Source organism: Coniosporium apollinis (assembly GCF_000281105.1).
Source record: "Coniosporium apollinis CBS 100218 chromosome Unknown supercont1.27, whole genome shotgun sequence".
NCBI lineage: Eukaryota > Fungi > Ascomycota > Dothideomycetes > Coniosporium > Coniosporium apollinis.
In genome coordinates this window covers 190859-207427 of record NW_006913289.1, presented here as the reverse complement: position 1 = coordinate 207427, position 16569 = coordinate 190859, and the positions used below count along the sequence as shown (strand labels likewise).

At 56.5% G+C, this 16569-nt stretch overlaps 6 protein-coding genes across 6 annotated transcripts; 4 read left to right on the top strand and 2 right to left on the bottom strand.

Annotated features, from left to right (window-relative positions):
• Nucleotides 1-114: 114 nt before the first annotated feature.
• W97_05502 (2-methylcitrate synthase, mitochondrial) lies at nucleotides 115-1832 on the top strand (the record flags this gene model as incomplete). Its single annotated transcript, XM_007783532.1, has 6 exons — nucleotides 115-162; nucleotides 225-252; nucleotides 308-464; nucleotides 521-1499; nucleotides 1556-1567; nucleotides 1629-1832. 6 exons carry the CDS (start codon nucleotides 115-117, stop codon nucleotides 1830-1832), a joined length of 1428 nt encoding a protein of 475 aa, XP_007781722.1.
• Nucleotides 1833-2266: 434 nt separating this feature from the next.
• W97_05501 (uncharacterized protein) lies at nucleotides 2267-5281 on the top strand (the record flags this gene model as incomplete). The annotated part of the gene is made up of 1 exon (XM_007783531.1): nucleotides 2267-5281. The coding sequence occupies one exon, from the start codon at nucleotides 2267-2269 to the stop codon at nucleotides 5279-5281; it is 3015 nt and encodes a 1004-aa protein (XP_007781721.1).
• Nucleotides 5282-8962: 3681 nt separating this feature from the next.
• On the top strand, nucleotides 8963-10854 carry W97_05500 (uncharacterized protein; the record flags this gene model as incomplete). The annotated part of the gene is made up of 2 exons (XM_007783530.1): nucleotides 8963-10784; nucleotides 10841-10854. The coding sequence occupies 2 exons, from the start codon at nucleotides 8963-8965 to the stop codon at nucleotides 10852-10854; spliced, it is 1836 nt and encodes a 611-aa protein (XP_007781720.1).
• A 1262-nt stretch (nucleotides 10855-12116) lies between these two features.
• On the top strand, nucleotides 12117-12577 carry W97_05499 (uncharacterized protein; the record flags this gene model as incomplete). Its single annotated transcript, XM_007783529.1, has 2 exons — nucleotides 12117-12220; nucleotides 12316-12577. 2 exons carry the CDS (start codon nucleotides 12117-12119, stop codon nucleotides 12575-12577), a joined length of 366 nt encoding a protein of 121 aa, XP_007781719.1.
• A 236-nt stretch (nucleotides 12578-12813) lies between these two features.
• Nucleotides 12814-14095, bottom strand: W97_05498 (uncharacterized protein; the record flags this gene model as incomplete). The annotated part of the gene is made up of 2 exons (XM_007783528.1): nucleotides 12814-13962; nucleotides 14024-14095. The coding sequence occupies 2 exons, from the start codon at nucleotides 14093-14095 to the stop codon at nucleotides 12814-12816; spliced, it is 1221 nt and encodes a 406-aa protein (XP_007781718.1).
• A 1013-nt stretch (nucleotides 14096-15108) lies between these two features.
• On the bottom strand, nucleotides 15109-16459 carry W97_05497 (L-lactate dehydrogenase (cytochrome); the record flags this gene model as incomplete). Its single annotated transcript, XM_007783527.1, has 2 exons — nucleotides 15109-16113; nucleotides 16217-16459. 2 exons carry the CDS (start codon nucleotides 16457-16459, stop codon nucleotides 15109-15111), a joined length of 1248 nt encoding a protein of 415 aa, XP_007781717.1.
• Nucleotides 16460-16569: the final 110 nt, after the last annotated feature.

Sequence of the window (16569 nt, the reverse complement as noted above, 5' to 3'; positions counted from 1 at the left end):
GACATACTCGAGCTATACACAATCCAATTTGCAGAGAAGTGAGAGTCAATATAGCATCGTAGTGCTTGGGTAAGAGATCTTGACCCTGCATTACCCCACATTCTGCTGGTGAAGATGGCATTGAGCGCGAGAACGGCTTCGAGAGCCTTCAGAGCTGTCAGGGTGAGTCTTGTAGACTTTGGCCGAAGACATGAGCATGTCAGAACTGACATTGCGTGCTGTAGCCTTCTGTGATTAAGCCTCTGGTTTCCGGTATATTGGCCAGTACTCGTCCTATCAGAAGCAGCAATTGACCAGACCTTCGCAGTCCAGTCCTGCCCCTACTCCTCCTCGTCCGAGCCAGACCTTAAGGAAACCCTCAAGAAGGTCATTCCAGCCAAGCGCGAGCTCCTGAAGAAGGTCAAGAGCCATGCAGATAAGAAGCTGGGCGATGTCAAGGTGGAAAACACCCTCGGCGGCATGAGGTAAAATCCCTCAACTCCCCCAAATGCGCCCACGCCCGCGACTCACTCCCTCACAGAGGTCTCAAGGCCATGGTCTGGGAAGGTTCCGTCCTCGACGCCAACGAAGGCATCCGCTTCCACGGCCGCACAATCAAAGACTGCCAAGCCGAGCTCCCCAAAGGCACCTCCGGCACCGAGATGCTGCCCGAAGCCATGTTCTGGCTGCTCCTGACGGGCGAGGTGCCCTCAACCTCGCAAGTGCGCCAGCTGTCCCGCGAGCTGGCCGAGAAAGCCAGCATCCCGAAGTTCGTGGAGCAGATGCTCGATAACTTCCCCGCGGACCTGCACCCGATGACGCAGTTCGCGTGCGCGGTGTCTGCGCTCAACTACGAGAGCCAGTTCGCGAAGATGTACGAGAAGGGCATGAGCAAGGCTGATTACTGGGAGCCGACCTTCGACGACAGCATTTCGCTGCTCGCGAAACTGCCCACCATCGCCGCCAAGATCTACCAGAACGCGTACCGGGGCGGTGGAGCCCTTCCCGGCGAGGTGGATGTTAACCAGGACTGGTCGTACAACTTCGCAGCCATGCTCGGCAAGGCGGGCAAGGAGAACGAAGGCTTCCAGGACCTGCTACGGCTGTATCTGGCGCTGCATGGCGACCACGAGGGCGGCAACGTCTCGGCACATGCCACGCATCTGGTCGGCAGCGCGCTGAGCGACCCGTTCCTCAGCTACAGCGCCGGTCTGCAGGGGCTCGCTGGGCCGCTACACGGGCTCGCCGCGCAGGAGGTGCTGCGCTTCATTCTGCAGATGCAGGAGTCGGTCGGCGAGGAGTTCTCCGAGCAGGGCGTCAAGGACTACCTGTGGAAGACGCTCAAATCTGGTCGCGTGATCCCTGGATACGGCCACGCTGTGCTCAGGAAACCGGATCCGAGGTTTGAGGCGCTGATGGACTTTGCGGCTGCTAGGCCGGAAATTGCCAATGATCCTGTTTTCAAGCTCGTCAAGACGAATGCGGATGTTGCGCCTGGTGTGCTGAAGGAGCATGGAAAGGTATGGCCCTACGCGATTCCCCCACGCGGTTCCTTATGCTAACATCCATGCTACAGACAAAGAATCCGGTATGTTTTCGCTTTCTCCCGTACCTGCTCGCCTACATGCTTGTGCTGACAGATTCGCTAGTACCCGAACGTCGACTCCTCCTCCGGTGTTCTCTTCCACTACTTCGGCTTCAAGGAGACGTTGTACTACACCGCGACCTTTGGTGTCAGCCGTGGTCTCGGTCCGTTGGCGCAATTGATCTGGGATAGGGCACTGGGTCTGCCGATTGAGCGGCCGAAGAGCATCAACCTTGCGGGGATACTGAAGCAGGTTGAGGGCCAGTAAAAGTTTGGGATGTGATGTAACCGTGACCTTTGTTGTTTATACAGCGCGCGCATAGAGAATGATAGCAACCAAGATCATCGACAGACTAATTGCATGTTCGTGAGAATGCTGTGGATGAGATTCCAACATGTTCCAATGCCCAAATTTAGCTCGTGGACCCTTGGCGATCGCGCAGCCACGATCTGCAAGGGCCAAGTTTTCCGGGACGGGAGCTTTGGCCGCATCATGAAGTCGATGCTCAATCACGGCTAGACTTGTACTGTATCATCACCAGTAGAAGCAACTTCGACGACTTCGTCTCATGTTACGCCATACTGCTGTGATGTGCTGAGCCCCCCATTGTCTGGCATCTCTCATCTATACTGCTACCTTAATGCCAACCTACACCGCCGCACACTCCCTCACCCCCAGTTAACCCTCGACAACGCCCCACAATGCCGCCCGAGAGCTACGAGCTCCGGGGCAAGTACTCCAAACTCGACCGCCCCTCCGACTCTCCCCCCTCCCGCGCCTCCCTCGATGCCTCCTTCTCCTCCTCCGAGGAAGACCTCTCCGAATTCGACCCCCTAAACTACGACAGCGGGACCCTCAAGCGCAAGAAACCAAAACGACCGCACGGCGAATCTCCCAAAGCAAATCATGCCTCCTCCGCACAAACACGCCGCTCAGCCCTCCGCCGCTACCTCGTCCCCACCCGCCTCTGCTGTTACCTCCTCCTCCTCTTCGTCGCCGCCGTCGTGCTCCTCCTCTCCGTCGGCGGCATCTGGGCGTATCGCATCGCGCCTAGGGACGGGGACTCGCCCTCCACTTACCCTTCCCCTCCGGGGGGCACCGACGCCGCCTGGGAGGCCGCGTACGCCAAAGCCGCGGCGCTGGTACGCCAGATGACGCTCCCGGAGAAGGTAAACATCACGACCGGCACGGGCTGGACGATGGGGATGTGTGTCGGGAACACGGGACCGGTGGCACGGCTCGGGTTTCCGAGTCTGTGCCTGCAGGATGGCCCGCTGGGATTGAGGTTCGCGGATAACGCGACTGCGTGGCCCGCGGGTATTACCGTCGGCGCGAGCTGGAACAAGGAGCTCATGTATCTTCGCGGCAAGTCGCATGGGCGGGAAGCGCGGATGAAGGGCATCAACGTCATTCTCGGGCCGTCGATGGGGCCGTTGGGGCGGTCGCCATATGGAGGCCGCAACTGGGAGGGCTTCGGCGCCGATCCCGTTCTCCAGGGCGTTGGGGCCGCGCAGACGATCCGGGGGATCCAAGAGGAAGGCGTCATGGCGACGGCAAAGCACTGGGTCGGCAACGAGCAGGAGCATTTCCGGCAGGCGTTTGAGTGGGGGACGCCGAATGCGATATCGAGCAACATCGGGGACAGGGCGTTACATGAGCTTTACGCGTGGCCGTTTGCGGAGGCCGTCAGAGCAGGCGTCGCGAGCGTGATGTGCGCGTATAATCAGGTGAATAATAGCTATGCGTGCCAGAATAGCAAGCTGTTGAATGGCGTGCTGAAGGATGAGCTGGGGTTTCAGGGATTTGTGCAGAGCGATTGGCTTGCGCAACGGAGTGGGGTCGCGAGTGCGCTCGCGGGACTTGACATGAGTATGCCGGGGGATGGGCTCAGGTGGATGGATGGGAAGAGTCTTTGGGGTGGGGAGCTGACGAGGGCGGTGCTGAATGGGAGTGTGCCGGTGGAGCGCATCAACGATATGGCGACGAGGATTGTGGCCGCATGGTATCAGCTGGGACAGGATGATAGGGAGAAATGGCCTCTGCCGCCGCCTGAAGGAGATGGGGGGCCGAACTTCTCGAGCTGGACGAACGAGGAGGTTGGATTGCTCCATCCGGGCAGCGACGACAAGACGACGGGCGTGGTGAACAAGTTCGTGAACGTGCAGGGCAAAGGAGAAGAGGCTCATGGGAAGCTGGCACGCAAGATCGCTGCAGAAGGCATTGTGCTGGTCAAAAACGAGGATAATACCCTCCCCCTTTCCCGCAACGGCTGGAAGAACGACACCGAGAGACCAGATAACAGCAAGAAATACCGCATCGCCATCTTCGGCGAAGACGCGCGCGTCAACCAGAACGGCCCCAACCACTGCGCCGACAAGGGCTGCAACGTCGGCACGCTCACCATGGGCTGGGGCTCCGGCGCCGTCGAGCTGCCCTACCTGATCTCGCCGGTCGACGCTCTGCAACGCGAGTTCAATAGCTCCTCCGTCGAGCTCACCATCTCCGCCACGCAGAAGATCACGCCCTCGCACGAGGCCGAGCTCCTGCACGACCAAGACCTCTGCCTCGTCTTCCTGAACGCCGACTCGGGCGAGGGCTTCATCAACGCAGACGGCATCCGCGGCGACCGCAACGACCTGTACACCGCAAAGGGCGGCGACGACCTCGCTATCCAAGTCGGGACCTCCTGCGGCGGCGGCACCGGGCGCACCATCATCGTGATCCACGCCGTCGGCCCCGTGATCCTCGAGAACTACATCGACCTGCCGACCGTCAGCGCCGTGCTCCTCGCGCACCTCCCCGGGCAGGAATCCGGCAACGCCCTCTCCGACGTCCTCTTCGGCGACGTCGACGCCAGCGGCCGCCTCCCCTACACCATCGCCAAGAAACCCGAGGACTACGGCCCCGCGGCGAAGATACTGTACTACCCGAACGGGGTCGTCCCGCAGCAGAACTTCAGCGAGGGGCTCTACATCGACTACCGCCACTTCGACAAGCAGGACATCGGGCCGCGGTACCCCTTCGGCCACGGGCTGAGCTACACGCGCTTCCATCTCAGCAGCCTGGTTTTGCAGACCAAGTCGCTTGTGCGGACGCCGCTGCCGAAGCCAAGGCCGGACGCTGACGCACTTCCGAAGCCGCCGGGGTATGATACCACGGTCCCGGATCCCGCGACCGCGTTGTTTCCGGACGGTTTTAGGAGGCTGAAGAAGTATATTTACCCCTATCTCACATCTCTGTCCTCGATAAAGAAGGGCAGCTATCCCTATCCCCCAGGCTACACCACCGTCCAGGACCCGGCCGCGCGTTCACCAGCTGGCGCCGGGCCGGGCGGGAATCCCGACCTCTACGCCACGATAGCGACCGTAAGATGCCAGCTTACGAACCTGGGCGTCCGCCCGGGGGCTGCGGTCGTGCAGCTCTATGTCTCGTATCCTGCCAACTACACCAACTCGGACACGGGCGAGGCGGTTGACTTCCCGGTCCGTGTGCTGAGGGGGTTCGAGAAGGTGGAGGTAAAGCCGGGAGGCGGGGATGGGGTGGATAAAGTTAGTGGCAAGGGGGGAAGGGAGAGGAAGAGCGTGGAGTTTAAACTCACGAGGAAGGATCTGAGTTATTGGGATGTGGGGCGGCAGAATTGGGTCTTGCCGGAAGGGGAGTTTGAGGTCGCGGTGGGATGGAGTAGTCGGGATTTGGTACTTTTTGGGAAGATATAGGGGGGATAAAAGGGTAGGGCCATAAAGGGTAGGACTATAATATGTAGACGGCTTTCTTTGGTACTTATTGGTTGGATTGGCGGAGGGGAGTAGTGGCGTTTTGGAAAGATTGGTTTTGTGGATAGATCATGTGACTGCACCATGTAGACTCCAAAGGGCTCGGGCGTAGATTTGTAACCATAGTAGTAGGGCAACTCTGTACGCTGACCCTAAGTCCATATCCCTCATGTTATTGGAGGCCACCGCGTCAATCATCGTTGCAACCGAGACCCGTGTGGTGCATACTCCCAAAGATGCTTAACGCCAGCAACAACTTTCCACTCCACAAACCCCTAGCTCCGGATCCATCAGCCTCGCTCCAACCACAGCCTCCTTCATGGCGGCAGCCACATTCTCTAACCAAGCCACTCCCTCCAAATACCGCTCCCTTCTCCTCACATCGCGCCATCACCGCACCTCCTCTCCCCTCGCCCCTCCACTGTGCCGCTCCGGCTCCTCAACCTCAACGCAGAACTCAACCTTACAACCCCCAAGGTCACGGCGCGGTTTGCTCGCCTGTACGTGCTCGCACTCCGCGCAGTTGCCTACGCGGATGACATGGTTTGTTGGCTATATCGGTATCTTCTTCGATGTTGATGTCTTCTTTGATGCGGTCGTTGACGTGGTTGCTGGCGGCAGCACCATCGAGGCGCTGGAAAGGCCGCGTGGCAGGAGACGGGCCCTCTGGTGATCGATATCCCAGCAGCGGCGCAGGGTGGTGGCGGTGTGGCCGCAGGAGTAGGTGTAGTGGGTTTGTTGGCACATGGTAGGGTTGTCGTGGTCTGTTTTTCCTCTGGGTGCGAAAGTGTTTGGGGGATTTTGAGGGTTGCTGATGGTAGCAGGGTCGGGTTGGTTGATGGAGAGGACTGCTGGTGCGAGGTGGTGTGCGTCGGCGGCCGGAGAAGTGAGGTGAACACTTGGTGACGTGACGGCTGTTTGCGAGCACTTGTTGGCTGGGACGTTGTGATTATGATAGCTGTAGTGAGTGTTTGTGCGTAACGCTTTTTAAAGTCGGTCTGAGCTTTCGATCCTGAAAGGATCAGCATCAGGCCTACGGACGAGGTTTCTCGAGTAATCGTCCTTGCGGTCGTCGACACCGCTGTGAGCCCCATTCGTCTAGTGGTCTGTTTGACGTCCTTGTGGCAGCTGTTCGGATAATGGCGTTTTGAGAATCCTTATGTCCGCCTCAGCGGAAATTCTCTGTCCATCAACATCAAGGCCACTGCCTCCTGGTGTGTCCATGACGTGCGGAACCTATCTCCTCGGTTCTAGCAGGCCGTGAGAAGGTCTTTGGAGTGCTGTTGTTCTATGTCTGCCGCGCCATCCAAGTCGGATGGCGTAGTGGGCCATGAGCTTGGGACATGGCTTCCAGAGCTTGGCCCCCTAAGCTGCGGTTGCGGTCCTTCACCGATATGCCAAGACGTATCTGCTGATGGCACTTTGAGCAGTTTCCAGATACGTTTGGTTCGGGATCACACTTGTTGACGAGAGCCAGAAGAGCCTTGACATGTAACAGGCTGTAGATAGAGGTCTAGCGGCGTAATGAAGCAAGACGTCTCTTTACCAGACTGCACCGCTTTCAGCTAGCGCTACGATTGACGCGGGCGTGCGACAAGAAGAGATCGGAGATCGAATGCAATGACTCTGAGGAACGACGTTGAATCAGACGTTTGTAGAAAAATAGGCTTATGCTCTTGTACCAGTATTTATACCACCAGCATTGGACGTGAAGTTCATCTGTACCTTGTTGACCATGCATCACACGACAGCACATTGCCATGACACCTCCGAAACGGAATGAACCATGCTTGAAAGAACGTTTCCCGATCCGGCATGTGTCTGTCTATCGTAGAACGACTGCGGAGTTTCACCAGTCTGTAAACAATGAGACTCCCTTTTCCAATAACACCCAGGCAATACACATTCGTCCTCTCCACCAGGTCCATTCCGTGCTCTACGCTGTAGCCTTCGGGCTGGAGCGTGAAGGGCTTGGATTATATCCATTCCAAGGGTCGCCACACAAATCCTGACTGGGTTCGGCCCTCTATAGCACTAATACTACGCTTTCAAATAGCTCTTTACATGACCTTGACAAGCTCGATTGTCGTTGATTGCTAGGGAAAGGTTATTTTGGCATTGCCCCTACTTACAAGCTGCCAGCACAGGACATCAAGCGGCCAGGTAAAGAGAAGCCACCACGAGATAAAACACGCTGAATTCCAGTACGATGACCTCTTCGAAGATGGTAAACTCGAGTGTGTGTGCTAGACGCCGACTGCATCGCGCGAACGATTATCAGTCTTGGCGCACCGCGTACCCTGGTCTTCGTCAGCGGGACGGCACGTCGCGGCCAAAAAAACTTGCCTACCAAGACGCGTCCCCACCAACTTCCAGTCTTTGCAATGCTTCAAAGCTCCATAGAACAATACAATATCTGCTGTAAGAGCTGTATGTATAGATGTTTTAATGATTGCTTGTCACTTTAAAGTATATACTGAAGTTTCTGTCTCTAGGCTAAAGGGTGATTTTGGTGGAGATGCCGTCTTGGTAGGCACGTTATTTTGGCTACAACGTGGACGGCAAGCTTCGGGGCGGCGAAACTTTACAGCGTCGTTTTGAAAACTAGCCAATGAACATCGGCGAGTCGCAAGCTTGACGCGCCTTGGCCGAGTGATAAACGTGGGTCCGATGCTCCCGCAGCCGAGTCTAGCCATGCCCATTACGTGCTAGCATATCTCGACTCCACGTTTGCTAACCACCTAGCCTCGCCGGTCACGGACGGCTCATTCGCATGGCGCCGCTGCCATAATCACTTATCGCCTGTCCCATTCAGCTTACAGTAATTACAGAGCAGTAGAGCGCTTTACTGAAGCCTCGTCTTCATATTCGACCGTGCTGGCCGTCCTCTCGGCTCTCGCCGCGCCACATGGCAGAGGCGATTACCATACCGTCTCCGTCCGCGTTCCTAAACTCGCCTGAGACGGGTCCCACCAAGCAGCCAACGAAGCGTACCCATCGGCGACCGGTATCAGGATCGAAGGCCACTGCAAACAAGCCCAGCGAGACAGACGGTGTCGCAAAAAGAAAGCAGTCGAAGAGTCGTAACGGTGCGGATATACATTCGTTGTTATTCTTGATTTGGGGGCCGTAATAAGTAGCATGTGCTCAGCTATACACAGGACACGCTGGAGGAATATCCCGTGCTGACAGTATTTTTCGCAGGTTGTGTTACTTGCAAGGCCAAAAGACTCAAGTGCGACGAGACGAAGCCGACTTGTCAACAGTGCAACAGGCGGGGCGTAACATGTGGAGGATATAAAAAGGACTTCAAATGGCGGCCCTTCGAAGAGGCCAGCTTCGTCACGAAGCCTTCAGGAGGGAAGCAGAGGAGATGTACGTGGAGAAAAAGTGGATGTATTCATTAGAACTGCGCTGATATTACCAGCATCTCCGACGCCTTCTTCTGCCCCAGCTCCCTACTCACCTGAACATGCAACTACTCCTACGCCCTCGAATCACTTCCACAACGGGCATGCCAGCTACGGATCACACTTTCCCATATCTCCACAGAGACACACCTTACCTGTCTCAAATCCAGCCTTCTTAGACCCGGCTCTGTCGTCAGCTAACGACATGTACACTATGGCTCCGGACATGTACGCCATGCCGCCGCGCTCACATTCGGGCCCAGATATCTTCCAACCGGCGTCTATGGATAGCACAATGAGCATGTTCAACGACACATCTACAGTGGATACCCTGCGATCGGAGACGACAGCTGCGTCGAGTATCTCTTCCGGACAGTCTCCCAGGCTCGTGGACCTTTTGTTACCCGGTACAGATCTGAGTGCCACGCCTCCGGAATATCTTAGCTTCCGGTCCCAGTATCCAGATTCTTTCTACCAGCCAGCGTTCACTCCCCAGCCACAGGAGTATGCTGAAGAAGACGAGGATATTGAAGAGGTCGTGCGGCAACCGCCCTTTAACCCGGATCATGAAGCGTGGGTCATGCGGTTGCCGTCCCCAAGCCCTTCGACTAGCTCATCATCCTCAGATGAGTCCACCGTAGTAATGAAGTCAGATCCCTATAGCATGTTCCTTCAAGAGCCGCGGTTCTCAGCCGGAAGCCCAGAGATGCTAACGCTAAGCTTCGACCGGCAAACGTGTGGCATTCTGTCGATCCGGGACGGGCCGACGGAAAATCCATGGAGGACTCTAATATGGCCACTTGCTCGAGATAGCCCGGCACTCTTTCATGCACTTGCCTCGATGACTAGCTTTCACACCTCAAGATACAACCCTCGGCTAAGGGTGGAGGGAATAGACCATATGCGGAGTAGCATCGAAGCGTTAGCATCTGGTATCCAAAACATGAGGGTTGAGACGGCCATCGCGACAACCTTGGCGCTCGCTTTCTCCGAGTCTTGGGACCAGCACATCTCTACCGGCATCAACCACATCAAGGGCGCCAAGATTCTTATCACGAAAGCCTTGACACAGCATCGGCGGTCTGCGTTCTGTGGGGAAGAGCTTACGCGGATAAAATTTCTGTGCAACTCGTGGATATACATGGATGTCATAGCTCGGCTGACGTCGGTTGACGATAACGAGTCCAACGACTTCGAGGTGGTCTCGTCGGTGCTGAGCGAGCCGTTCGAGATGGAGTCGCAGCTGGATCCTCTCATGGGCGCCGCGTCTACCCTCTTCCCGGTGATAGGGCGTGTTGCCAACTTGGTACGGCGGGTGAGGCGGTCCCCAAGCAACTCTCCGGCCATCATATCGCAGGCCATAGAGCTCAGAATGAGGCTAGAAAGCTGGCAGCCACCCGACTTCTTCGAAGATCCTGAGGATCCAACCACAGAAGTTCAGCACAGCATCCAGACGGCGGAAGCCTATCGCTGGGCGACTCTGCTGTATCTCCACCAAGCTGTGCCCGAGATACCCTCGTTGTCGTCTTCAGATCTCGCGAAAAAGGTTCTGGTCCTCTTGGCCACTGTCCCCATGCGGTCCCGTGCAGTGGTCGTCCAGATCTACCCGCTGACCGCTGCCGGCTGCGAGGCCGTCGGCGAAGAAGACCGGCAATGGGTCCGAGAGCGGTGGCAGGCCATGGCGCAGCGCATGCAGCTAGGCATCATCGACAAGGCGTTCGACGTCGTCAAGGAGGTCTGGAATCGGCGGGACGCCTACGAGGCAATGCAGCAGGCTGTCTTGGCCTGCAAGACCAACTCGCTGAAGCGGGGGTTCAGCATGCCGGAAGGCTTCGACGAGAGCAGCTTCGACTGGATAAGCAACTTTGGTGGGGGGAAGAGGCGCGCTACTGCTGGTGCTTTTGATCTGCCTAGGTCTGTTAGATTGAACCCGCGGAAGACGTCGACGGATCTTGCGACTGGGGAGGTTGATTACGAGTTTACCATCAAGGGCCGGTTGCATTGGCTCGGCGTCATGAGGGATTGGGGTTGGGAAGGTTCGTTGATTCTCTCCCGTCGAAAACTGGTCGTTTGGCTGACGTGCTTTTTGCAGTGCTTCTGGGATGAATGTCCAGTTATTGTTGCTTCCAAGACACCGCACTTTCGGTCATGATCTCCGGATCGATATAGATATTGGTCCGTCGTATTTGGGTAAGGTATTAGGATATGAGTCAACTGGATGTTTCCTTGGATTTATGGTTGTTCGGATATCATGATGAGCTGGCGTCTCGTATTGTTATGGGCGGGCTGGGAAGCGAGCGCGTTATGGTCATTTTCAAAAGGACAGCTGAGCTGAGGCTTGGCTCAATTTATGATATAGTCTTCAGCGTGCACATGGCTACCGTACTTGAGTCCCGGGCTATGTAAAGGTATCTCTCCGCCCTGATGAGGCTTTTTCTCGAATTGCCTTGCCCCTGAAGGAACCGTTCGCCTTATTGAACGCCAAGCCCAGGTACAGATTGCCTGCAGATGGGCGGCAAGCTGTGGGGAGCCTGGTCACTTCATTTCTTTTGCGGACAAACTCTCCCAAACACGCAGGAGGACCCTCGTGGTGTCACGTTTGGCGCGATCCGAAGGGAGGCGGAAACGGGCGGCAGAAATTAGGGGAGCGATCTCCGGTTTAGGCAGTGTTTCCCAGGTTGACTGGAGCTCCCCGAGGCGACGACGGGCACTACTGCCTTGCGGAGAGGGAACCGTCAGTCATAGCTCTTGCGGCTGCTATCTTCAAAATTGTGGTGATAAGCAACAAACTACGGCCCCTCTGTCAGCGGGTGGTACTTTGACCTGCTATCTCGTTGCCTTAGCCTTCATGTATATCCACTTTTGCTTGATGATTCATAAGTCCTTCCACTTGGAGCAAAATGATCCCTCCAAGCCAGCGCGCTTTCGGACGCATTGAGGGGTATTGCGGGGCACCTCTGGACGCGTGTTTTGCGGCTTGCTGAGTGGATCAACAGTAGGTAAGGATACATATCTGGCTTTGCCGTGAGATACATTCCAAGTATCTCTTTCCTCCAGCCAGTCCGTACATACCTTAAGCTCTTTCTCGGGTGTCCTTCTCGCCATTTGCAGACCTTACAATACTTTGAAACTACCTCGCGTTTGAACAAATCCTCCTAGGCTGATACAAGGTAAGCTTTTCGCGCATACGCATCAACTTCAGCTGTACCTTTTGCCTTCTCTTACTTCCCACAACACGATACTCCTCAATTTCCACCTTGAATGTCCAATTGATCACCTGTATTCTCCCCAAAAACTCCACTCTAAACATCTGGTACCTCCACAGCAACCCACCCCGCCCCCACAATCTCCCTCCGCCAACCCCCAAAATGTCCGAACCCATCGCCTTCAACTACTACCGGAAAGCCCAATCAAACTTCAAGCCCCCGCTCATCGCCAACGAAAACGCCTACCTGGGTGACGTCTTTACCAGGTGCCTCCCCCTCCCCCTCCCCTTCCGTCACCCCAACCCAGTCACCTGCCCTGCCTCGCTCTTGAAACCCGGCTCTAACTCCTAACACCCTCCAGCGAAAAGAACGACCCCGAAAAGCCCGTCTCCTGCGGCTTCTACCGTCTCGAGAAGGGCACGCCGCTCGTCTACACCTACACCTACCACGAGATGAAGATTATCCTGGAGGGGGAATTCGATATCGAGGATGAGACGGGCCAGAAAGTGAGAGCCACTCGGGGGGACGTCTTCTACTTTCCCGCTGGCGCGAAGATCACATTCACAACGGAGAGCTATGGGTTGGCTTTCTATACTGGGCAGAGGAAGGAGGGGGGCGCGTAGTTTGGAGTTTGGCGGGTGAGACGAAGCGGAGAGCCAAGTACAAATGTTGGCCTGGGAATGAGCATACGACACTCAGTTTAATAGAGGGTATAACGCTCGGTATATATCCAGCTGAGGGAATGTGAGGTACATGCAATCTTAAGGCTGTCACGACTCGAGTTTTCGGACATGCGCCTCTAGAACCAGAAGAGATACTCATACATGGTATACTACGATGGTGACGAACGACGCATTGCTCAAAGTTCCACCTCGTGGAATGAAGCAGCCCCAGGAGACGGTGCCCGCTCGCCGCTCCCGTCTGCTGGAGGCATGTGCTTCTCCGGATCTCCCTTCTCGATCTCTTCAGACGTATCACTGGCGTCGTCCGCAGGCGGTGGGCTTGTGGGGTTCATGTCCTGCTTCCTCGCTTTCGAATTATCTGCCGCCGACTTTTGCTCTGGAGGGTCTTCATCATGTGGACTGTTCTTGGGCGGAGGCGCCGGCGCTTCCTTCTCGCCGCCGTCCGTGCCGTTTGTCGTCGTTGGAGTCGGTGTCGGCGCATGCGTAGGTCGTTCAGGCGTCGGTGGCGTGATTTCCGTCCTAGGACTCTCCATCCGCCGGGGCGGACTCTGCACCCTCTGCTGTGCTGGCGTCCGTGGCTGCTGCTGCTGTTGTCGCTGCTCACTGACGCCCGGTCCGACCTGTCTAAGCCGCGGATCGGCGTTGAGGTAGTATCCCCTCACTCCCACGATCCTGCCCTCCCTCTCGCATCCCTTGACCCAGTCCGGCACAACAACAGGAACGTTCATCTCAAGCGCCTTCTCCCAGCTCTGCCCCCTCCCTTCCGTACACACAAAGTGCGTGGTGTCTATACGGACCTGCTCGCTGATCTTAGCGCCAATGCGCTCGACCGTCTTCTGCAGGCTCTCGCGCAGCTGGCCCGGCATGATGCCCGGCGTGATCGTGATGCCAGACAGCTCCGTCATCTTGTGCGTGCGCACCGTCAGCTTCTCCGACGTATAGGTCCCCGCTGAGGTGCGCAGCACCAGGTGGAACGTGTACTCCGTGTCGACGGCCAGCCCGCTGATCTTGGTGCTCGTGATCTCGAGCGGCCGCGGTATGCTGCCTGCTTTGCTGCCGTTGCGGTACAGGCTTAGGCTCCGCAGCTCGGCGGTCGCAAGTTGGATGGGATCCCATTCGAGCACGACGGAGGTCTGGGTCGCGTTGCGGCAGCGGAGGATTGGGGCGGAGGGTGTGCGCTGGCCGAAGGTCTGGTAGATCTCGTTTTGGAGCGAGGCGAAGGCGGCAGCGGCGGCGGACTCGGAGGACAGGTTGCGCGAGACGGTGATGTCGACGATGCTGCCGGAGGTGATGTCTGGGGGCAGGAGTATGGAAGGGAACTCGATCTGAGGGTTTGGTGGTGAGCTTGGGGCTACAATTGAGTTGCAACTGAGAGTATGGGCTTACCAGCCGCTTGTCCTCGGTCAGCAGCACGGCGACACCCGCATCTACCTTTCCTACAGTGAGTGACACGAGCATCTTGAGTGCAATTGAGATTGGTGTGGGATTGTTGGTGGTGATGCCACAGCTCAGGATGCGCGGCGTTTCATCGGCAACTGCCAGCCAAGGACGCGCATCTCGAAAGCTTCGCGTCACTTTCCTTTTCTCTCTTCAATATTGTAGACGGGTAAGGTTTCTTCTGCCGGTGCAAGAACACCGCAGCAGTATGTCCGTCTTCTCACAGAAGCACAGGTAGCATTGCTTTCATCCCTACAAGGAGCCTTTCAAGTTAGAGGAGAGCTACGCCACCATTCTCCAGGTATAAACTCGTCGTAAGACGGAGCTTCAGCTTGCGCGTCGCTCCACGACCCGGGAGGATGCATCAAGCAAACTCCCGGATGATTGTCTCAGGTAAGTGTAGTTAGACTTTCGTTTGCGGTGACAACGGTCATGATACACTCAGAGTCACCACTCAGTCAAAGTCCTGTTTACGCTCGGGCTTAGTGTTCTCCATCTCGCTGTGTTTGCTCTCAGCTGGACGTCTAGCATCCTTCAACTTACACGTTCAGAGTGAGAGCAATGTCTAGGGAACTTAGTCCGTCATTGTTCTACAAGCGTGCTTCGCCGAGTCATACCCTGAGCGATTTAAAAGCGTGAGTGTATTACTCTAGTACAATAGAACGTGCACAGGATTGTTATGTCGGTATTCACGGTGTATGGTTACCTAAACCACTAGGCGTCGGCCTGCAAGCTCAGAAGCGGAGAAGAGAAGGGGCGCTAAGAGGATGGGAATAAATATGTTTCATTGCCGCTGGCAGCACTGCGCCGTTGTATCTTTTGGAGTGGTAAAACCCAGCAGTCGCCTATAAGAATAATGCCTTCTGCCGATTCGGGATACGTAGGGAAGTTTTCACTTTCGAACACAATTTAGTCCAACGGTCAGCTAAGGGATTTCACTGTTGAGTAACATGGCACATGACGCGCTTATGAATTCCGAGGGCAACTCGAGGAACCGAGATCTATGTTGTCTATAGCAAGGCTGACAAGAAGCACTAGTTCGAGGAATGCCTGTCTGCACCGTACTGGACCCTCCTCACCATGGCCTTGTCACAACCCTGGATATCTTTGATCCCCGCAAGGCCCATGCTCTGATCCAGGTCCGCCAGGATGCCCTTGAGAACATCTTTTGCGCCTTGCTTCCCAGCAATGCCCAGTCCGTAGACCCACGGCCGACCTATTAACACGCCTTTCGCACCCAAACATAGCGCCTTAATCACATCTACACCGGTGCGGACTCCACTGTCGAACAGCACCGTAAGCTTCAAGCCCACCGCCTCCACAATTTCCGGCAGCATCTCCAGACTCCCAATAGCGCCATCCAGCTGCCTACCACCATGGTTGCTAACGATGATACCATCCATGCCCGCCTCCGCCGCCTTCAGCGCATCCTCCGGATGCTGTATCCCTTTCAGCACAATCGGCCCATCCCAGTTCTTCTTCAGCAGCTCCAACTGATCCCACGTATGCGCGCGGCCCGAGAAAACATCCTTCTGCCACTCCAGCGCCGCATGCAGCACATCCTCCTCAATCTCACACCCATACTTCTCCTTGAACTTCCGCCTAAACACCGGATCCGAGAAGCCCGTCTGGTCGCCGATACCCTTGACAAACGGCACATACGCTCCATCCAGATCCCAAGGCCGCCAGCTCAGCGCCCACGTATCGAGCGTCACGACGAGCACCTCGAACCCGTTCTTCTTCGCCCGCTGTAGCAACGAGATCGTCACCTCGTCATCGTGCGGCCAGTATAGCTGGTACCAGCGCTTGCCGTCGCCGCTTGCTTGCGCGATCTCTTCGATGGTGCTGCTCGCCGCTGTGCTCATTATGTAGGGGATGCCGAGCTCGGTGGCGATCTCGGCCACGCCTGTCTCCTTGTCTTCGTGGAATATCCGCTGTACGCCGACGGGTGCGATTAGGAGGGGCGAGTCGTGGGTTTTGCCGAAGAGGGTGACGCGCGTGTCGCGGTGGGTTGTGTCGCGGAGCATGCGGGGGACAAGCTACTTGCGGAGGACTGGTTAGCCTCAGCTTGTATAGCAGCTTACGGGGCTAGCTTCCAATGCTCCATCGGAGTCTGGGGCTCTCGGGTGGTGGCTAACACACCTTCCATTGCCGGAAGGCTAAACGGTTGGCATCCATTGTGGCTCTCTCGCCAGCACCGCCAGCGACATATGCATAGCTCTTCGCATTCATCGCCCTCTTGGCCTGCTCTTCCAGCTTGTTGGGGTCGGTAGTCACTGTAGGCAGGACGTTCTCAAACATTCCCCGCCGGTAGATCTCATTCTGAAATGCGCCGTAGTTGCGCGCCTCGGGATGAGGCTTGGGTTGGTCTTGCATTGCATTCATGACGGTGGTTGTTTTCTGTGATGGCCTGTTTACAGCTTGCTACAGGAGGCTTCACAAGGAAACCAACCCGGGGAGGACTCAGAAGTGACTGCTAGGAGCTCGGGGAAAGA